This window comes from Panthera uncia, chromosome D4 (assembly GCF_023721935.1).
Source record: "Panthera uncia isolate 11264 chromosome D4, Puncia_PCG_1.0, whole genome shotgun sequence".
Classification (NCBI taxonomy): Eukaryota; Metazoa; Chordata; class Mammalia; order Carnivora; family Felidae; genus Panthera; species Panthera uncia.
Genome location: NC_064807.1, coordinates 87,507,402 through 87,529,427, shown reverse-complemented (window position 1 = coordinate 87,529,427; position 22,026 = coordinate 87,507,402). Strand labels below are relative to the sequence as shown.

General features: G+C 50.8%; 2 protein-coding genes across 10 annotated transcripts in view; one reads left to right on the top strand and one right to left on the bottom strand.

The window, feature by feature from the left end:
* The window catches only part of SETX (senataxin), a 64,299-nt gene extending 50,402 nt beyond the window's left edge, over window positions 1-13,897 (top strand). For 6 of the 9 annotated variants that reach the window (XM_049638125.1, XM_049638111.1, XM_049638097.1 and 3 more), the window contains exons 21-25: window positions 1,578-1,670; window positions 3,319-3,483; window positions 7,030-7,128; window positions 8,414-8,501; window positions 10,717-13,897. In XM_049638125.1, coding sequence (XP_049494082.1) covers window positions 1,578-1,670; window positions 3,319-3,483; window positions 7,030-7,128; window positions 8,414-8,501; window positions 10,717-11,463 — 1,192 coding nt within the window. In that variant the 3' untranslated portion in view covers window positions 11,464-13,897. Of the gene's footprint in view, window positions 1-1,577; window positions 1,671-3,318; window positions 3,484-3,861; window positions 7,010-7,029; window positions 7,129-8,413; window positions 8,502-10,716 lie in introns of those variants that run through there. The other 3 variants (XR_007459388.1, XM_049638131.1, XM_049638138.1) reach the window with 3 other exon arrangements.
* The window catches only part of NTNG2 (netrin G2), a 60,721-nt gene continuing 51,334 nt past the window's right edge, over window positions 12,640-22,026 (bottom strand). The window contains exons 4-8 of the mRNA XM_049631934.1: window positions 17,927-18,117; window positions 15,867-16,043; window positions 13,258-13,299; window positions 12,980-13,092; window positions 12,640-12,829 (exon numbers count right to left, since the gene is read on the bottom strand). Of these exons, the coding sequence (XP_049487891.1) occupies window positions 12,640-12,829; window positions 12,980-13,092; window positions 13,258-13,299; window positions 15,867-16,043; window positions 17,927-18,117 (713 nt within the window). The remainder of the gene's footprint in view (window positions 12,830-12,979; window positions 13,093-13,257; window positions 13,300-15,866; window positions 16,044-17,926; window positions 18,118-22,026) is intronic.

The following is a 22,026-nucleotide window of genomic DNA, read 5'->3' as shown; positions in this document are numbered from 1 at the left end:
TCCCCAGCAGGCTCCACACTCAGCACAGAGCCCTACAAGGGGCTTGAACTCACAAACCGTGAGATCATGACTTGAGCTAAAATCAAGAGTCAGACACTTAACTGACTGAGCCACCCAGGTGCCCTCCGTTTATTCCTTATTGGCTTATTTTATTTGTAGGGTTAGCTGCTTAAGAAGAATAGGTATTTTAGTGTGTTCTTAAGTCCTGTCATAAAAAGTGTAAAACAAAGGTTCAGTAATTTTTTTCTAGTTACGAGAGCCATGTTGATTTTAGCAAACGTATATAAACAAAAAAGAAGGGGGGAAAGACTGCCCTTATCTATGCTACCCAGAAATACTCACTCATAGCATCTTGCTGTATCTATTTCCAATCTTTGTATTATGCCTATCTTTTTAAAAAATTTTTCCACTTTAAAATTATTTTATAATATTTATTTTGAAGCGAGTGCAGGTGAGGGGCACAGAGAGAGGGAGAGAGGGAATCCCAAGCAGGCTCAGCTCCGTGAGCATCGAGTGCAGCGTGGGGCTCAATCCCATGAACCGTGAGATCACGACTGAGCCAGAATCAAGAGCCAGACGTGCAACTGACAGAGCCACCCGGGCACCCCACTTTTTAAATTCTTTTTTAAAAACTTTTTTTTTTTTAAGTTTATTTATTTCACGAGAGCATCAGCGGGCAGGGGCAGAGGGAGAGGGAGCATCCCAAGCAGGCTCCATGTTCAGCACAGAGCCCCACGTGGGCTTGATCTCGTCACCTGAGACCGTGACCTGAGCTGAAATCAGGAGTTGGACGCTTAACCGACTGAGCCACCGAGGCCCCCCCTCTGCCTTTTTTAATTTTGGGGGGGGAAAAATCATACCATACTGTACATGGTACAGATTTTCCTTGACTTATGACGGAGTTATGTTCCTATAAACGTAAGTCAAAAAGGCATGTGATATACCTGACCTACCCTCCCAAGCATCCTAGCTTAGCCCAGCTTGCTGACATGTGCTCAGAACCCCTACGTTAGTCTACAGCTGGGCAAAGTCATTTAACGCAAAGCCTATTCTGTGATAAAGTGCTGGATGTCCCGTGTGATGCACTGAATACGGTACCGAAAGTGACAAGTGGAGTAGTTGTCAGTGTAGGGGAGGTCACCCTCGTGATCGCGGAGCTGCCTGGGAGCTGCGGCTCGCTGCTCTCGTGAGAGGAGCGTACAGCACGTGGCTAGCCCGGGACAGGATTCCAGTTTACAATTCCCGGTGCGATTTCCACTGAAACGTATTGCTTTTGCGCCACCGCCAAGTCGAAAAATTGTAAGTGGGACCGTCGTAAGTCGGAGACCGTCTGTGTTCTGCGGCTTACTGTTTTCGCTCGTTGCCTCGTGAGTGCCGTTTAGTCGTGGTTATCTGTAAGTGCGTAGACCACTCTCCCTCGCCGAGAACAGAAATAAAATCTGTGTTTTACCTTTTGCTAAAGCACATTCTGAGAAGATATCTTATCCCCAGCTTCTTCCCTGACAAAAAAAATACTAATTATAATGAGAATTTTTTTCTTATAACTTGTATTCTGAACGGTGGCTGCTTTTTCGTAGACTGACTGAAACCAATCGGTGTTCATCAGACTGGCCATTTCAACCTTACCTCGTGTTTGATGTCGGAGACGGTTCAGAAAGACGGGATAATGAGTATGTTCTCCTCCCTTGAATCCCCAGTGATGGTCCCAGAGTTCTATTATTTTTGTTCATATTTATATTGAAAACATTTTCTGTGCCTCTCTCTGCCTAGGATCAGGGCACAGTCATTCTTACGGAGCTAGGCTACTAGCTTCTCCTTTTTATCATAGATTATTAATATCTTTGTCTATACGTTTCGGCCTTGTAGTTCTTCTTAAGTCTGTAATGGGGATCGTAATCCCTACCGTGATAAGCTCTTGAGCAAATACATGCCAAGGTCACAGCTGTGAGTAGGACAGACATGGCTCCAGTGCATGGCTGTTGTGATCGAAGACGAGAGGCAGTATAGATCCCTTGGATGAAGGTGGGAGACAGAGGGTGAACGACCCCTCACGCGTGGGATTGTGAGTAAGGGAGCACGTTCCAGGCAGTCTGAGTGACAGAAAGGATTGGTGGCTGGTAAGCAGTAAAAACTTCAAAGGAGTCAGGGCTTAGGAGAAAATAAGAGAGTAATAGTCTAAAGGCTGCGTTTGTCAGCACAGGGCCTATCTAGAAGTAAGGAGAAATAGAAATGCCACCTCTGTGTCACCGGGAGCGCCGTAGAGAAGGTGACATCCTCAGTAAGAACTAGGCGGTAAGCCACCGAGGAGGGGGGAGGGGACATTCAGCGAAGAAGTTAAGAGAGACAGAGAAGCAGTTGGCCACAAGTATTGTGGAGGTGAAGGTCATAGAGGAACGTTGGCCTGAGAGGTGAATGACGAAAATAAGGACTTCAGAGATGGAAGAGAAGGTTGGCTGACTGGGTTTTCTGTCAAGTGAGCCTAGAAGTTAAGAACATGGGGATTAAAGGCCCTTAAACTGAGACCTCCAGGCAGCTTCAGGTGCAGTGCAGTTGTTCTGGAATGGGAGTGCAGGGGTGCATGTAGTTTGGGAAGTGAGCTGGGAGTGCAGGGGGAGGCCAGTGCGGACGCACCCCCGGGCTGCGTCCTGTTCAGTCCGTGTGGACGGCGGCCCCTGGCCGTGGGTGCGAGCTCCGCACAGCCAGTGCTGGGGAGTGAAGGAAGACGATCCCGTCTAGAGCGCTGGTCTCCGTGTGTGCAAATTCTTTTTTTTTTCTTTCTTTTAAGTTTATTTAATCTTGAGGGAGAGGGGGAGGGGGCAGAGAGAGGGGGAGAATCGCAAGCAGGCTCCTTGCTGTCAGGGCAGAGCTCAGCTCAGGGCAGAACCCACGACCCTGGGATCGTGACCGGAGCCAAAACCAAGAGTCAGGTGCCCAACTGACCTAGCGACCCAGGCACCCCCAGACAGTAGATGCTTAGTGCTAGCTCTTTACTATTCCTGTCTTGGTTACTGTCAATACTTCTTACTGTTGCTGTCCCTGTTTTGACAGATAAAGAGATCGGTGAGTAAGCTTCAGGTGACATCACACTCTTCGTCCTCATAACTTCCTGTTTCACTGGGTGGTTGTATGTCTTCAAGGGTACCATATTGATGGTCATTGTAACAGCCTCTTTGAGCCACTGATGACTGAGCAAAGGTCAAAGCTACCTTCCTGCCCTTCACTCTAGCAGAAAACAAAGTGGGACTGAAGCTAGCAGTTGGACTGCTATTAGTTTTGATGTGTTTTGTTTTGTTTTGTTTTGTTTTTCATCTTATTTAGCTCATATATAAATGTTCAAGAAATAAAACTGGTAATGGAAATAATTAAACTTATTAAAGACAAAAGAAGGGATGTTACTTTCCGGAACATTGGCATAATAACCCATTACAAGGCTCAGAAGACGATGATTCAGAAGGATTTGGACAAAGAGTTTGATAGAAAAGGGTGAGGCATCTATATTTTTACAGATATTTCCAGGTTTTCGGTTGAATTAAAAAGAAGAAAGAGGGGATAAAAGGAAACCTAACTCTAGGGAATGGTCTCAGGCTGTGGTAGGATAGCAGGAGGAGACTCAAGGGCTGGCTTGGGTCACACTGGGTAGGGAACGCTCACCCTCCCAGCCCCGCAGACCAGTCAGTACCTCCTGCTGCTGGCAGTGTCCTCCCCACCACAACTGGCAGTGGAACCGACTGAGAAACCCTCCGGGCCTTTTCCTTTAGTTCCCGGGACTTGTTGACCTGAATTGTAATTCTAGTAGGATTCATGAAGTAACACTTGTACTTGGGATAAAGTATTTAACCCTTTTCATGCCTTTATGTACAGGGTGAAGATCGTGTTTTTGTCTCATTGGAAATCCATTAACTCAAAAATTTCTTAACCTAGAAACACACAAGCTTACCAAAATTGGCTCTAGAAAAAATAGAAAATTTGAACAGACCTGTAAAAAGAGATGGAATTAGTGGTCAGACTCTTTCCAACAAAGAAAAACCCAGGACCAGGCTTCACTGGTGAATTCTGCCAGACATTAAGATAAGAATTAACACCAATCCTTCTCAGACTCTTCCAAAAAATAGAAGAGGAGGGAAGACTTTCTAACTCATTTTGTGAGGCCAATATTACCATAATACCAGAGCCACGGAAAACATCACAAGAAGAGAGAAACTACAGGCCAGTATCCCTTATGAATATGGATGTAAAAATCCTCAACAAAATAATGGGAACTGAATTCAGCCGCATATTAAAAGGAGTATACACCAAGACCATAGTGGGATTATCTCAGGAATGCAAGGTTGGTTCAACATACGAAAGTCAATCTATGTGATCTACCGTACTAATAGAATAAAGGGAGAAAACCTACACGATCATCAGAATAGACGTAGAAGGAGCATTTGACTAAATCCAACACCCTTTCGTGATAAAAGCACTCAACAAACTAGGAATAGAAAGGAACTTCCTCAACCTAATAGAAGGTATCTAGGACTTGCTTGATGGTCAGTCTGAGTGCTGTGCCGCTAGGATCAGGGAGGGTGCCTGCTCTTGCTACTTTTGTGCAGCATGGTTTTAGAGGTCCTGAGCAGGATAATTGAGCAAGAAAAAGAAATTAAGGGTGTTTGTATTACACGAGAACTAAAACTATCCCTTTTCATAGTTGGCCGGACCTACTATGTAGAAAACCCTAAAAAATCCACATAAGCTCTCCATTCTAACAGGTGAGTTCAGCCAAGTTGTAGATGCAGGATCAGCATACAAAAATCCATTGCGTGTGTGCGCAGTAGCAACTAGCCACCGGAAAAGGAAATTTAAAAAACACTTCTGTTTATAATGGAGTCAAAAAGGATAAAATATTTAGGAATAAAAGAAAGTGTTAAACGTTGTGCATTAAAAAGTACAAAATGGTGAAAGCAGTTAACACCTAGGTAAGTGGAGAGACATTCTGTGTCTGTGGATCAGAAGACTTCGTGTCGTGAAGGGGGCAGCGCTCCCCAGAGTGATCTACAAACTCACCCTCAATTCTGCCGTCTCTGCCAGAATTCCAGCTGCCCATTGTGTAGAAATGGACAAGCTGAACCTAAAACTCACGTGGAAATGCAAGACACCGCAATTATATTGAAAAAGAATACTGTTAGGGGCTCATGCTTTCCTATTTCAAGACTTACTACAAAGTTAGTTATCAGAACTGGTACGGTCCTAAGGATAGACCTGTAAACCGGTAGACTAGAATTGGGAGTTCGGAAATAAACCCATGCATTTATGGCCAGTTGGTTTTCAACAAGGGGGCCCAGGCCATTCATTGGGGAAACAAAATGGTGCTGGACCAACTGGATCTCCACCTGCAAGAGAATGAGTTTCGAACCCTGTCTCCCACCCCATAATGAACTCAAAGTGGAGTAGAGCAGGAAATCTAAGAGATAAAATTATAAAACTTGGAACAAAGGTATAAATCTGTATGACCTCAGATTAGACAATTTTCTGGTATGATACCCAAGCACAAGTTACCAAAGAAAGAGTAGATAAATTAGACTTGATAAAAATTAGAAACTTCTGTGTGTCAAAGTACACTACCAAAAAAGGGAAAAGACAGCCCACAGAGTGGGAGAAGATACGGATGGTTCCTGACTTACCATGGTTTGACTTAGAATTTTTCAGCTTTCTGATGGTGTGATAGCAGCACACATTCAGTAGAAGCTGTACTTCAGGTTTTGAATTTGGATTTTTCTCCCCCGGGGACTGGTGTGCGGTATGATCCTGCCTCGTGATGCTGGGGAGCAGCGAGCCGCAGCTCCCGCTCAGCCCCACGGTCCCGGGGGTAAACCATATCACAACCGTTCTGTACCTATTGCAGTGCAGTAGTCAATAAATTACGTTGGATAACCTAGCACTTTATCAGGAAGCGGGCTTTGCCCAACTGTAGGCAAACGTGAGTGTCCTGAGCCTGTTTGAGGCTGTCCAGGCTAAGCTCCGGCGTTCAGTAGGTTAGGTGTAACAAATGCATTCTTAGTTTAAGGTATTTTTAACTTCTGATGGGTGTATTGGGATGTGACCCCGTCCTAAGTCAAGGAAAGTCTACTTGCACATCCTGTATCCGATGGGTCTCCTATCCGGAGTATAGAAAGAACTCCCACACCTCGGTAACAAACAGTTGAGTCATCTGATTTTTTTTTTAACGAGCGAAGGCTTTGAATAGCGTTTCTCAGAAGAAGATTGTGACCAAATGGTCAACCAGCACGGGAAAGATGTCGCACCTCGTTTGTCACTAAGGGAAATGCACATCGAAACCACAGTGAGATACCCTTTCACCCGCCTAAATGATGACGATGATGATAATAATAGATAATAACAGAGTTTGAACAAGGACGTTGAGAAATTGGAGCCCTTATGCTTTGCTGGTAAGAGTGTAAAATGGTAGATCACTGTGGAAAAACAGTTTGGCGAGTCCTCAGAAAGTTAAGCATAGAATTACCAAGCGACCGAGCAGCTCCCCTGCTAGGTATGTGCCCAAAAGAACGGAGAAGATGTTCGCACGAAAGCTGGTACGTGAATGTTCACAGCAACGTTACTCGTAACGGTCAAAAAGAGCAAACAACCCAAACGCCCCTCAGTTGTAAATGGATCGATTGCGGTGAAAGAAGCCAAGCGGGAAGGGCCACACATTTTATGATTCCGTTTATGTGAAATTACCAGACAGAAAGTAGGTTGGTGGTTGCCAGGCCTGGAGAGTGGGAGAAATCGCGAGGGACTGACTGCCGACGGGCACGAGGGGTGGAAGTGTCGTTGCGGAGGCAGACGGAGGTGGCGGTTGTACAACATAGCGGGTACTGAGCACCACGGAATGCTGTACTTTAGAACAGGGAATTTTACGCTCCGCGAATCCTGTTTCGGTAAAAAAAGAGAACCGTGAAAAAAGCTTTTGCGGAACACTGCCGTGTAAACGTGTGCGTTTCGTGATGAGCTTCCTTTTTCCGACAAGCCTGTTTTCTCTTTTGCAAATAGGCCGGCAGAAGTAGATACTGTGGACGCGTTCCAGGGCCGCCAGAAAGATTGTGTTATCGTCACGTGTGTCAGAGCAAATGCCATGCAAGGCTCCATTGGGTGAGTAACTCTCGTCACTGCCTTTTCACCGGTCTGTAGTCTCGAGCCAGATCTGTTTCCGACCACCGTCGGAGAAGACGGTCATTTGCTCGCTCGGCCTTTATAAAGCCGTGCGTAACATCGTGAAGGTTTCCCTCCGGTTGCGTGAAGTCGATCCGCTGTCTGGTGTGCTGCTCTTCGTACCTCGTGTGTTAACCTGTGTCCTGGTGGCAGTCTGTCCTTTCCCTCCGAAGAGTGCCCTCGATCTTGGACCGGGGGGAGTCTGCAGGGGGCTTGCTCCTCTCCAGGATGGGTCATGGGGTGGTTTTTCGTCTTTGCTGTGTTCTCGTGCTTTGGCCAAGTTTGTCAGCCTTAACTCCTGTGGGTTTACTCACTAGAGAGGCCCAGGACACTGTGACGGTTGACAGAAAACTCCCCCGGGTCTTGCAGCCCTGAGACTCCTGTGTAGTTACTTTTTTCCTTCTTTTGAGGAAGTGAAAGTTCCAGATTGTACAGATACGTTGACTTGGTCTGAAAGAAAACAGTAAAGTAAGTAATGGTGACGTACGCTCTCCCTGCCCCGTTTGGAGAGAGTCTGCACGCACACACGGAGGCCTGGTGTCTCCGGACCATCCTGTTAGCGGTCCGCTCTCTCCCAGCTCACTGGAAAGTTCACCTTGTTCGCATGGCAGTCCTGTTCCTTCTGAGCTCCTCTAGATCTGTTGGTACATTTGTCTGAGACTTGTGTGTTCACGTACTGGCTCCACGACATTGGAGTGATTTCAGATACATTTAAATGAAGAGTCACTGGTCACGGAGCGCCCGGGTGGCCGTGTGTTAAGCGTCCGACTCTTCAGCTCAGCTCACATCTTGATCTCAGGGTCATGAGTTCAAGCCCCGTGTTGGGCTCCACACTGGGCACGAAGCCTACTAAAAAATGTGGTTTTTTTAATTTTTAAAAATAATAACTGATCTAGTATTGTATTTTTAGGATGTTTCTAAGGCTTAAGAATGGCGCTGTTAAAACTGCCAGTATCTCCTCCAAGTGAGACTAGGAGATTGACCGATGCACCACTTGGGAGGGAAAGCTCCGGATATTTTGTTTATTGTTTTTGATAGAAGTTTCTTATTTGCCGGGGACCCTATGTTGGGAAAAGGGAGAAAACCACGTCACGTTAAAGGAGGAGAAGGAGCCCGAGAAAAGCTGTCTGATGTGTGTGTCTGTGACTCACCTACACTCACATGCTAAGTCATTCCGCAGAAAGAAGTAACTTTTTTTTTTTTTTTTTTTTTTTTTACCACTTAGATTTCTGGCAAGTTTGCAAAGATTGAATGTCACCATTACACGAGCCAAGTACAGCCTCTTCATCCTCGGACATTTAAGGACCTTGATGGTACGTGCATTCCTGGGACCAGAGGACTCCAGAGTCTGCCCATGGTTAACCGAGGCTGGCTCGAAGTTTCGTTTTTATTTTCTATCAAAACGCAAGTGATCGCAGGGTTACAGAATGAGCCTCTTCCCCCTGGTGGTTCTGCGCTCCAGCAGCTTCTGCCTGGGTGCTGACCGCTCACCCTGCCCCAGTCCAAGGCCCAGGTACCCGTGGTCTGTTCTCAAGGTGACCTTTTTCAAAAAGAAGAAAGTCTCCCATCCGGGGACTGTTGAGATAGTCAATCCATACGTGAAGTGCTTGGACAGCTGTGGGCACTTAGCAGGCACTCAGCTCACCTGGTTGTTACTGGCCCAGCTTAAGGCCAGCGGGAGGGAGCTTGCGAGCGCGCGCGGGTCGTCCCTCCTGTGTGCCGCGCGCTCTGTGTCCCCCGGGCGGGGGCCGTGGCGGAGCCCCTCTAGGAGAGGCGGCAGGTTTGCGTCCGTCCGTGGTGGGCGGAGCGCGGCCTCATTCGGTGATGTCACGGCCCGGGAAAGCAGATGCTTGCTGCCTGTCTCCTTAGGGGTAATAGCTTCGGACCTGTCGAATTTCAGTGTCTAACACGGTCGTTGGTTATCGTAGGAGTGGAGCCAACTCATTCGTTTTGTTTTTCCCCGGTTTTCCCCCTACTTTCCGGCTTCGTGCCACCAGAGGGCATTCCGACGCTGTCTTGCCCGTGTACTTCTTCCCTGCATCTGTGCTTTTCAGGTTTTCTTGTTTGGGTGCCCCGTTGAAAGAATTTTTGAAGGCTGCCGGTACCACCTGTTTTTAAGTCGCTATGAAAAACTTGTTAGAAGTTTAAAGATTTTGTTTCTAGCATGTTCTAAATCCTGACATTGTGAAATAACTATTAAAAATAAATCTTTACGTTGCTCTTAAAAGCGTCCAGCAGAACAGATAGCCGTAGGACTCCCTTTGCTTTTGAAATTGAACTTCCACTTGTACTTGTTGAGGATAAGATTCAGTGGGGCATATATTTTTGTAATTACTTGTCTCACTATTCTGTCTCTCTGCCACGAACATTTATACATCAGCTGGAAGTTTGAAAAACATTTTCATAACTGGGGAGACTGTGTGAAGCGTGAACTTCTCTGTACTTTGTTCGCAACTTCCTGTGAATCTACAGTCACCTCAAAATAAAAGGTTTTTTGTAGAATTATTTTTCCTGGGACCGTAAGGATCTAAGTGTGAAAACGTGATTTCTTATCAGTTGGTTGACCTATTACTATTTTTAGTAATAAAATTTTTGAATTTTGGCGGTGTTTAAACCTGGAAGCTAACATGGCACTTGTGTTGTGTGTGCCCTGATTAAAGGAGCCTCTGTGGGCTCCCCTGTTCCCACCGCCCCCTTCCGTTTGGCACCCAGGAGTTTGGGCCCTGGCAGTGCGGCCTGCGGTCGGATGACCGGGCAGGACAGAGTCCGGGCGGGAGGGCCCCGAGAGCGCGTGGGGGAGGTCTTCACTCTGGGAAGCTAGCGCTGTAAAAAGATGGAGAAAGAATACCATAAAAAAAGTCCCAGTTTATCACTTGGGTTTTCCAACTTAACTTCCGCGATCCTTGGAGCCTTTTTCCTATGTTTCAGTTTCTGTTTTTGTTTTTTATGCTTACCCCAGTTTTCCTTCCGGAAACAGAACCAATGACGAAGGCACTTGGTTTTCTCTGAGAAACCAAGAGTGATAGCCCTTACTCAGAACCGTTTTTGTGCTCTCAGAATCCGATTAAACACCACCTTTAGGTGCCGGAGACGTGGCAGAGACGGCAAGAGCATCTGCTTCGTGTCACACCTGTGTTTCGGCCACAGGGTGAGCATCTCTGGAGCTCTCCGGAGCGAGAAAGAGATCCGAGCCGCGGAGCCTGGCTCGCGGGCCTGCGCGGTGCGCGCCGGCCCCGGCCTTGCGTGTTACCGACGCGGCCCTTCGAGCGGAACGAGATGCTGTGAGGTCGGCATCGATACTGCGGTTCTTCTGGGGGAAGTTCTTTCTTATAGGCGGTGACCAGGGCTCTTTTCTGATAACATGGCTTCTTTCTGTGTCTGGACTTCTCTTTCCTTTAGTGGATTCTTGAGAGCCTAGTCATGAAGTGTATTTATTGTTGTTCAGAAATGAAAGCAGAAACCTCATGCTTCCCAAGCATATGAGAGTTTTGGGGGGGGTGTAACTGTCTCTCCCTTGTCTGTTTCTAGGAAAATCAGCACTGGAATCACCTGATTCAGGATGCACAGAAGCGGGGTGCCATTGTCAAGACGTGCGACAAAAACTACAGGCACGACGCAGCCAAGATTCTGAAACTCAAGCCCGTCCTGCAGAGAAGTCTGACTCACCCGCCCACCGTGGCCCCGGAGGTGGCCAGGCCCCAGGGTGGCTTGCCCAGCAGCAAGCCAGACGGTGAATTTGCCAAGACGTCTTTCCCTTCCTCCCTGTATCACGTGCCTTCTGGCTGTAAGGAATCCACTGGTACTGTTACCACCAAGGACCCTGAAAGACCTCCTATTCAGGACCGGCTTCGGGACCCACGACTGCTTAGGAGGCTGGGCATAGACCCCGAAGCCAAAGGGACATGCCCGAGGGATCCGCAGCCCCTGAGCCCCCAGCATCCTGGGGCCACACCTCCCTCGGGGGAGCCAGGCTTCCCTCTGAGTCACCAGGACCTGGGTGGTGCCCAGCTGTCCACCGCCAGAGGGACCACGCTGAGCAACCAGAACCCTCCCGTGCAGTGGGAGCCTCCAGCTGCCGGTACGGATGTCTCCGCTAGTAAAAGAGCATGTGACTGGGAAGGAGGGCTCAGCCGCAGGAGAGAGACCAGGGCTTTCAGCGAAGGGGACCGGGAGACGCAGAGCCCGGAGAGCCGTCACCCGAAGAGGCGCTCTGGCTGGGACAACAGGAGACTGGAGGAGGAAGCCAGTGGTTCCAAGAAAAGAAAGTTTTTATAGTAAAGCCAAGTGACAGAGATGGTCAGCCCCAGCATCATCGCAAACTTAAGATGGCCACTAATGGGACTGTCCAGATCAGATTATTTTTGTCCTTAAAGGAGTTTGTGTGCTGTTGGAAAACATGGAAAACGTATCCTAACACCTGAACCTCTCGGTATCTTCGATATCTTCTGTCAGCCGCAAAAGCTGTCGAGGGCGTTTGTGTGTCCGTTATATTGTCCTTGAAGACTTAAAACGTTGATCTCTTGTTCTTGTATAGTAAGGGAGACTGGAGTGGATGGTGTAAAAGTTGAAGTGTACATTTGTATAGCAAATAACAAAATCCTTTTAAAATGTAATCTAGTAGACCGTTTTTCTTTCCCCTGCTTAAAATGTTGCTCATTTCCAACAGAACAAACTTTATATCTAAAAAAAATAAAAAGGGGCAGGAGGAGGAGGAGGAGGACAGGCCCTTTCAAACATTGTTATGGCAAGACAGACTCTTCAGCCCGGGTAGTGTGCAGTAAGCTCAGTTAACGCTGGTGGGTCAGATGTCTCTAGTTCTGTTTAAAAAAACAAGTGGAGTCTCCTGGGGGAACCTTCAGGAAGCAGAGCTATGTTAGGTGAAGTTCTGCTGATGTTGGGTGTTTTTAGATGAGGCTCCTTGGCACAGAATATTACGTTTCTCTGATGAGTTCATCTGCCTGTTTCAGGGAGCACATGGGTTTCGAGCTAAAATTCTGATTTCCCCTTGAGATAGAAGAATACGAAATGAAAGAATCACTCTTGAGATACCATTCAGATGCCCCCCAGCGTATTGTGAGCATCCCGGAACCGGTGGGTTACAAGTCCAGTGGTCGTCAGGTGCCGGATCCGTGCAGGGGGGGACGGGACCCTGGAAGAGCCACCGAGGCTTGGGTGTGAAAGCTTGCCGGTTGCCGGGAGAATCCGACCAGTTTGTTTTGGGGGGAGCGAGAGGAACTGCCTGTTACTCCCCCCCGCCCCCCCAGGGGATTCTGGTCACTAACCGGGCAGCCTGGGACCCGAGAGGGCAGGCCAGATAGAATATTGTGGGCAGGAAATCCCTCTCTCTGAAAAGAGGAGGAGAAGAGTGCAGACATGTGAGGTTGAGACCCAGGAAGAGAGCGGACAGGTTTCCTGTGAGCTCTGGGGCCCGCGTTACCTGCTGCCAGTACATCAGTGCGGCAGGATCATCTGATCGGAGGGGATGGTGCTGTTGTGGAGGGGAGTGCCGCGGCGAGCGGACGTTTGTCTGGACACGGGAGGCCTGTCTGACCGCAGGGTCAGACGTGAGGGTGCACGGTAGCGGGTGACACTCGTCAGAACCAGTGGTTTGTAGCGACTGCTAGGCAGCCCGTTAGCTACTCTGGGGAGGAGACCAGACCCCTGGAGATCCACATGCACCGTTCAAAATGCTGTCCTCTGCTTTTTAAGCCAAGGGGGCTTTGTGTCAGAACTTCTACTGAAACTGGTTGTTTAAGAGCTTTAACACATTTGCCAGAAGTTTTAAACCTACCTTCTGTGACCCACGTCCCGCCCAGCGGGGTCCAGATGGCTGCTGGTGTTGGGCAAACACTCCTGGCCCTGGGGCACGTGCTCCGTCCCCCGTTGGTGGGCAGAACACTTGTCCTTGGCCACGCAGTGTAAGCGCAGGGTGTGGGGTGCAGGGCGAGCCCCACCCCGTCTGAGTCAGGGGCTCTGTAAGCTTCCCGCATGTGCCTTTGGCACGAAACCTCATTGTTAGTTTGAGTTCACTTTGCTGCTATCTTGTAAGATGCCTCATTGAGCGGATACTTGGTGGTGACGATTTAAAGGGTCGAAGAACTCCGTAGGCTCCTAAAAGGCGTGACAGTGACAGGCAGAGCTGGGGTCAGGAACTTCTCCCTCTGCTGGTGCAGCACAGAAATGAAGAGAGAAGTGCCAAACCCGGGCGGTGCTCTTTCCTGGGGCCCAATGTTAACACCCGTCCTGGCGCTGTGTTCTTCTGTCGGTTCGCCACCCGCCCAGCCTGTGTCCCGACAGCCCCTCCCTGGGAACACAGTCCCGCCTGATCCCGCATTTGAAACTGTTTGTTGTTCTGGTTGGTAAAAATGTTGGCATAAATCATTTCGTACAGGCGCCTCTCTGGTGGTGGCGGTCAGAACAGTGTCGTTCTCGCAGAGTGAAAAATACGGCTGTTTTCTTCGTCCTTGCCGTGGCTTTGGAAGGAAGTGCCCCGTTTTCTTTCCGTGTTCGTTCATTTCACCACGAATACATCCTACTCAAACGCTTGTTTTGCCTCTTTGTATACAACCTTCCTTGGCTTTACTGTGCATGGTTTATTTGGTGAATATGTTTTCATGTATTACCAGGAGCAGATTTGATAAGTACATGTGAATAACCTCCTGTAAATGAATTTTATAACAAAAATGTACTAAACCATTTTCTAAAATTAGCCGTGTAGATGATAATTTTTGGCTGCAGCTTTGATAATTCTTTCTAATGCTCTGAATTCATAGCTGGGATTCGGTGAACAGTAGCCCTCTGGTCTTTGTGAAAACACACCTTTGAAGAGAAAATGGTGAAATTAAACGTGGAAATAAGAAAACTGGCCTGAGTTAGGAGCTACATATGACGGGGTCAGGTGCAGTGTCCTAACCAGCGTGCTTTGGGTCACTTGATTTGTCTTAGGCGGAAATTACTGCCGGGGGGGTGGGGGGTGGGGGGTGGGGGGAGTGGGGGTGGGATTTACTTTACGCAGGTCTGTTCTCCAGCCCCCTTCCCCCACCCCCACCCCGGCTCTCTGTGAAATCCCAGCCGTGAGGTCACAAAGTGTTCATGACCATCCGTGGTGGCCGGTCCTGTTTTGAGGCTTGATTCGACAAAAGAGCACACTCACCTTTAGGCTGAGACCGGGGAGAGCGGGAGAGGCTGGGCAGGCGTGAGCGGAGCTCCCAGAGCCACGATGGGGGACAGGGTGCAGACGTCCGAGGCGGGCTGACTGCCGATGGCCGCAGCTGTGGGGCGCCTTCATAAAAGCAGTAGCTTCGGGGAGTGTCATCAGGCTTGGCCACACCGCCTGTTCGAGGGCACGCGCTCATTCCGGATGCGCGCACCCGGGGAGGGTGAAATGACGAATGGGGACTTAGGGGGCATCCTAAATCTGCCGGGTGACCTGGTGAGTGCTCGGACGGCCCTTTCGCTTGTGGGGCTCATTACTGCAACATCTGTAGCGGTCGTTTTTAAAGTCACTTCTGACCGAGTCACCCACGCAGTCCCCGCCACCTCCTGGGTGTCCCCATTCATTCTTCGAGGAATAAATAATTCAGGGAGGAACCTAAAATGTAGCCTCAGCTCCTGTGGAATTTATGTGTCGTGCAGGACCACAGCAGCAGTTTCTGTTCACCAGGGATCCCTCCATAACCTTTAAAGGCCCTGAGTTGCTGTCACCCTGTCCTGGACAGAGGCGTGTGCCACATCAAATGGCGTAAACGGTGTCCGTAGACGGATGGGGTGTTCGGAGCCCCGGGAGGCTGTCCGGTGTGCCCTGTGCCCCGCGGCGCAAGCCCGGCCGTGCTGGCAGACGCACTTGCCTTTGTTTCTCAGCGACCCTGCTGCACACGGGATCCTTAACGTGTGGATTTCAACCTGGGGCCCGCACCTCGGAGTCACCTGGGGAGCTCCTGAAAATGCCACTCCCGGCTCCACCCTAGAATTTTCTTTTAATTAAAAAAAATTTTTTTGTGATGTTTATTTTTGAGAGCGAGAGGGAGGAAGCGAGCAGGAGCGGGGGAGGAGCAGAGAGAGAGGGAGACACAGAATCCGAAGCAGGCTCCAGGCTCCGAGCTGTCGGCACAGAGCCCGACGCGGGGCTCGAGCCCACGAACCGTGAGATCGTGACCTGAGCTGAAGGAGGACGCTCAACCGACGGAGCCACCCAGGGGCTTTTTTTTTTTTTTTTTTTTGATTTTTTTTAATGTTTATTGTTTGAGGGAGAGCGCTTGCACATGGGGGAGGGGCAGAGAGAGGGAGACTGAGCCAGCCAGGTGCCCCCTCTGGGGACTCTTTTATAAGGGCACTAAGGCCACTCTTGAGCTTCCGTCGTCATGACCTAGTCGCCTGCCAAAGGCCCCACCTCCTCATACCATCGCCTTGCGGGGGGAGGATGTCAACATACGAAGGGAGGGGAGGGGGACACGGGGGGAGGATGTCAACATACGAAGGGAGGGGAGGGGGACACGAGCATCCAGGCAGCTGTAGTTTCTCAGTTGTCACCTTGGGTAGGCAGAGCTCCCTGGACGTTCTCTTTAGGATGGGCCACGAGAGACACTGCGTGTGACTTGAGGCCAGAAAAGAAGCACGGGCTCTGAAGGTCGGGGTAGAAGCTTCGGGCGCCGTCGTAATCCACGCCTCTTGTCACTTACCGCTGGCTGGCTGGCGTGGGTCCTCCTTCCCGGGTCCTCGTGGCGCTTCTCCAGTGCCTGAGCCAGGTTGGCTGTTGGCTCCACGACCGAGGGCCCCAGCTTCTCCTGAGGGATGCCCCCATCTCCGGAGCCGCGGGCCGACCGACACGGGCTCCAGCCCACCTTGCGGATTCCAGCCTGCCCTCGGCCCCCCCTCGGCACGTCCACCCCCTTTCCCGACCGCCCGCCCGTAGACTTCCAGCTCCCGCGTGAGGCATGAAGGCTGTGTGAGCTGAATGTGGCCCAAGTCCCCCCAGGTCAGTGCTTTCCTGCCAGGAAGAATGAGATAGAAAGAGGATGCCCAGTGCACATATGTTACAAGTCCCCAGCATGGCGTTGCAACCAACAGCAGGGGAGGGGCGAACCCTGGCACCCCTCTAGGGCAGTGACAGACCCCCCCCCCCCAATATGGTTTTCCATCGTTTTTATCCACACGGAAAATGTTCACAATATGGTGGTAGGTAAGGGGTGGTTCTATTTTTGTTCTCTATGTGCGTATACACAGTAGATTGATTTTTTAATAGGAAAAAAAAATACCTAAAAGGACCAACATGTTTAACAAGGGTTAGGTAGGTAGGTTGTTTTTTCCCCAAAGTTTGTTTATTTTGAGAGGGCGCGCGAGCAGAGAGGGGGCAGAGAGAGCGGAGAGAGAGAACCCCAGGCAGGCTCTGTGCTGTCAGCGCAGAGCCGGACCGGGGTCTCAGTCTCATGAACGGTGAGATCACGACCTGAGCCGAAAGCAAGAGTCGGATGCTCAACCCACTGAGCCCCCCCGGGCGCCCCAGTTGTTGGTTCCTTTTTAATGGATTTTATTTCTGGGGCGCCCGGGGGGCTCAGTCGGTTGAGCATCCGACTTCGGCTCGGGTCACGATCTCCCCGTTCGTGAGTTCGAGCCCCGCACCGCGCTGTCCGCGCAGAGCCTGCTTCGGATCCTCTGTTCCCTTCTCTCTGTGCCCCTCCTCCCCCTTCTCAAAAGTGAATAAACATTAAAAACATTTTTTTTAAGGAAAAAAAAAAGGTTTTGTTTCTGAGAGCAATTTTAGGTTCACATCAAGAGGAGAGGAAGGTGCAGAGAATTCTCCAGAGAGCCCCCTCCCCACACACATCCACAGCCAACCCGACAGCCGCCCTCCTCTCCGGAGTGTTCGTGGGTCTCAGCCACTGAATCCGCACCAAGTCATTATCACCTGAAGTCCGGGGTTTACATTGGGGTTCGCTCGCCTACATTCCATGGGTTCGGGGGGACGTGTGATAACACACATAGGCCACTCCCGGTCATGGACATACAGGACAGTTTCACCACCCTAAAAATCCTCTGTGCCCTGCCTATTCTAGGGAGTATTTGGAAGTTTATTCTGTATTTGTTTTTCATTTTTCCATTGGTTGTATAGTGAGCGTGAATTATTTTTGTAATAAAAATGTTCTTTTTATTAAAAATTTTTGAATGTTTACTTTTTGAAAGAGAGTGGGGGGGGGAGGGGCAGAGAGAGTGGGGGACCCAGAATCCGAAGCGGGCTCCAGGCTCCGAGCTGTCAGCACAGAGCCTGACGTGGGGCTCGAACTCACGCGCTGAGAGGTCATGACCTGAGCCGAAGTGCAACGCTTAACCGAGTCCCCCCGCCCCCCCCCCCGGGGCGTCCCCCAAATAATGTTATTTTAAAACCCCAGTTCTTCTGGTCATTCTCTCTTACAAACGGCGCTGCCCTGGAGCCTGCGGGGAAATGCTGTGTTAGCAATTCCTCCCGCGTGGGGGCGCTCTGGGGCTGGGGTCGCCCCGTGCAGGTGTTCACTCGTCCCTGGGCTCGGTGGACCGCTGTTCCTCCCGGGCACCCCGACCCCAGCAGCCACCAGGCCTCCTGGCCTTCCCATGCCAGACCCCCCCCGCCCCCCCGCCCCGGAGCGGGAGTGGGGAGGTGCGGGGCACGCAGCGGGGGCTCGAGGAACTAAAGGCCAGAGGGGCGGCTGCACGGCAGGGGGCACCCAGCACCCAGCCGCCCTCCCCCGCCCAGGGTCTAACCCACCTGGGCGCTGCGCTGGGGGCTCCCGCGGCGCCCGCAGTGCCAGGTGCCCGCCAGCCGCCCAGGTGCGCTGCAAGTCGCCACCGGCAGGGCGGCGCTCTCGGGCCGCTCCCTGCTCCCCCAGCCCGCGGAGGGGGCCTGCCCGCACCTGCGCCCCTCCTCGGCTCCGGCTCCGGGTGGGCCGCGGGACGGCGCTCAAAGAGCAGAGCAGGGCGGAGCCAGCCGACAGGGGCTCGCAGACAGGGGGCAGGGTTCCTTTCGGATGCAGGCCCTGCGCAACGGGGCGCAATGGCACCTGTATTTGTACCTTGGGCTCCGGGGGAAGGGCGGAAAGCCGCCCGTCTACATCGGTTACTCTCAAAGCTGGTTTGACCCGGGGCCGAGTCCCCACAAGTCCCCGGGGAGGGGCCGAGGGGGAGACAAAAGGCGTCCAGCGCCCTCTGTGCTAGCAGTGGATGCACTGAATCCGAGAAGATGCGCCAGCGTGCGCGGAAGAAAAAAAAAAAAAAAGTATATAAACTTAGGGACTAACTTATTTGAATGGCCCAAACGTTCCAGGAAGAGCACTTCCGGCTCCATTCGGACCCTAGCAAGTCGCCCCACCTCTCTGAACCTCCTCTGGAAAACGGAGACGCATTTATTTTGTATGCTTTAGCCTTTTTATGAAGGATAGCATGCTTCCTGCACCTCTCCTTCTGTGATTTGAATTTGCCACTCTATGTTTTAAGATTTATCCATGGTGATGCACATAGCTCTAATTTAGTGGTTCTCAGGTGGAGGGGGTACCGTCGTTACAACTGGGGTGTCTATCACAAGCCAAGGGTGCTGCGTAACGTTCCAGTGTCCGAGGACAGCCCCCCCCCCCCACAGGAACGATGCCCCCCCAAAACGTCAGTAGTGCCGAGGCTGAGAGACGCCCTCCGTCCGCTGTAACTGCTCTGGGCCACACCGCAGTTCCCCCATCCGGCCTCTGGTTGAGGGGTTTGGTTTATTTTCATCATCACTCCCCATTCAATACTTCCCCGATCACTCTTGTATACATGTTCCCGCTCCTCATGCTGGATTTTCTCCAGGAGGCTTACCTAGGAGTGGAACTGCCAGGACTCGGGGGGGAAAAGCACATTATACGAAATCATACACTGATTTATATCCGCATGTTTTTCTTTTGTAAAGGAATTCTTACCGGGCGCCTGGGTGGCTCAGTCGGTTCCGCGTCTCAAGTCGGCTCAGGTCATGATCTCATGGCTGGTGGGTTTGAACCCCGCATGGGGCTCACCGCCTGGAGCCTGCTTCAGATTCTGTGTCTCCCGCTCTGCCCCTCCGCCTGCTCATGGTCTGTCTCTCTCTCTCAAAAATAAATTTTTAAGAAATTCTTAATATATTGTCCATGTTATTTTTTTTTATCTGTTACGTGCATTTCCCGTATCCTGTCTCAGGTAGGGCTTGTGCTGTTTCCCTGGTGTCTTCTGTGGTATATAAGATTTTTAGTTTAATGTAGTTGAATGTATCAGTCTCCCAAGGTTTCAACGCATTCCTTTTGCCTTTTTAACCTCCTGAATTTTTTTGTTTTAATGTTTATTTTTGAGGGAGTGAGACAGAGCATGAGCGGGGGAGGAGCAGAGAGAGAGAGGGAGACACAGAATCCAAAGCAGGCTCCAGGCTCCGAGCTGTCAGCACAGAGCGGGGCTTGAACCCCGTGATCGTGAGATTATGACCTGAGCCGAAGTTGGACGCTCAACCAACTAAGCCACCCAGGTGCCCCACTCTTGAAGTTATTTTTATGCACGGCATGAGGAAGGGATATAATTGTATTATCCACTTCTCATAAATACAACCACATTATGTTAGCGCTATTAATATTTTCAAATTTTTATTTTTGTCCAGCATCTTGTTTTGAAAATTTTAAATGTAAAGAAACGTTAAAATAGGGCGATGAATACCTCAATGCCTTCTGCCTGGATTCACCAGTTCTCAGCATCTTACCATGTTACACTTTTTCTACGCATCTATCTAAGTTTTGGTTTTCACTGAACAATTTCAATACTATGATACCCCACTCCTAAATACTGGAGTACTTATTTCCAAGGAATAAGGACTTTTCAAAACAGAACAACAATCCTGTCATCTACATTTGCTATGATTATCTAATTTGTGGTCAAATTTCTGCAATCATCCCCAAATTCCTGTCGTTTTTAAACAGATTTTAACTCTGGGACCAATGTAGGATCACACCTTACATTTGGTTGTCCTGTCTCTTCAGCTTCCTGTATGTAAAATATTACACTACTTATTTATTTATTTGAGAGAGAGAGAGAGAGAGAGCAGGGAAAGGGTAGAGAGGGAGAGAGAGAATCCTAAGCAGGCTCTGCGCCGTGGCGCAGAGCCTGACGCGGGGCTCGATCTCAGGAACAGGGAGATCATGACCCGAGCCAAATGGAGAGTCGGACACTTCCCCGACTGAGCCACCCAGGCTCAGGTAGGCTTTGGCGTATCCCTCCCGCAGCACGGGATCAGGAGGCACGGAGTATTCATTCGCCCCGTTGTTGGTGATGCTGAGTTTGGTCACTTGGTTAAGGTGGTGCTGGCCAGCTGCCTTCGTTGCCGTTAGCCCGTAATTTAGGGGACTCAAGTACACGCCGAGGGTGGGGGGAGGGCTGAGTTCCACCAGGAACACAGTCACAGGGACCCTGGGGGCCTGGTCGGCCCGTCGTGTGGGAGGAGCACTTGGGCCGGGCAGTGGGGACTCCCTGTGAGGAGCTGGGGTCTCGTTGCCCTGGAGCACTGGTTCTGCGCCCCGGGAAGAGGGCTCCAGGAGGGAGCACTGGTTCTGCGCCCCGGGAAGAGGGCTCCAGGAGGGAGCAAGCAAGAAAGAACGGGGTTTTGCGTCTCTTTTTCAACTGCAGAAGACCCCCCTTCGGTATTCAGGACACATCGCTCAATTTTTATAAAGCAGGTTGTAAAGGAGGGTGTGTACAAGATGAGGCCTTTATTATTCTAAGAAGTAAAACAGAGGCGAAAGGCAGCAGCAAGCAGTCCAGTGGCAGAAGCTTGGTTCTGCACTGGAGAGACTGAACTGGCACCCTGGCCTCTGCCTCTTCCTGGCTGTGTGACTCCGGGCAGCTCGCCCACCCTCTCTGTGCTGGATAGCCATTGTTTCTTTGTGCCTTTCCTCTGGCTGGGGAAGAGAGACCATCTCCCTTGGTGGGGGGGGGGGGGGGGGGGGGAATGCCGGACACAAGGCAGGGCCCGCCTGGTGAGGACCCAGCAGGAGGCAGACCTGGGACAAGGGCAGTGCCCCTGGCAGCATCTGGGCCCTCAGGGACAGCAGCGAGGGCCTCTGGCCACCGAGGGCGGGACACTGCCTTGCCTTCGTACATCTAGCTCCCCTGACACGTGCCTTCGAATAATCTTTTCTGCTCAGGTCACCCGGAGTTGGGTTTTGGGCTGTGCCTAAGCTCTCTGACCAGGACGCCTTTGGAGCCTCAGTGTTCCCGGCTGTGAAATGGCTTTGTTAATAAGGCCCACTTCTCGGCCGCGTTGCCAGGATCCTTGAAATAAGGATGGTCAAGCCTGACCACGGTGCTTGTGACTGGGTTTAACAAATGCTGGCAAAAACTGTGTGGGTTTGCTTTATGGAAAAGTACTAGGGTTGTACATCAGAAAATATTAACTGTTATTAGCTCCGAATGGAGGATTGTGGGTGGTTTTAATTTTAAAATTATTCTTATTTCGCTCTTCTGTATTTTCTAACTTGCCTGCGGTCTGATTTGTGTTTTAAAAGGGAAAAATAAACAAGCTTCCCCTCCCTGGGCCTTTGCCCTGAACTCTTTTGGCCTGAGATGTGCCGGGGTCCTTCTGGGACTGGGGGAGGCTGGCCTAGCCGGGAGTGCAGGGCCCAGGCCAGGGGTGCAGGCAGGGGGTGAGCCCCCTCCGAGCCCTGCCCACCCCGGTCTGCCGGGAGATGCTGAGGGCTGATCCCGAGGCGCCCATAAATGTCTCATAACTGTGACGCACGGCAGGGGAGGCAGAAACCGCTAACACGGCAGTCCTGTTTATTTAGAGGGGGCAGGTGGGGGCAGGGGGCAAGGCGAGGCTGGCTGCCG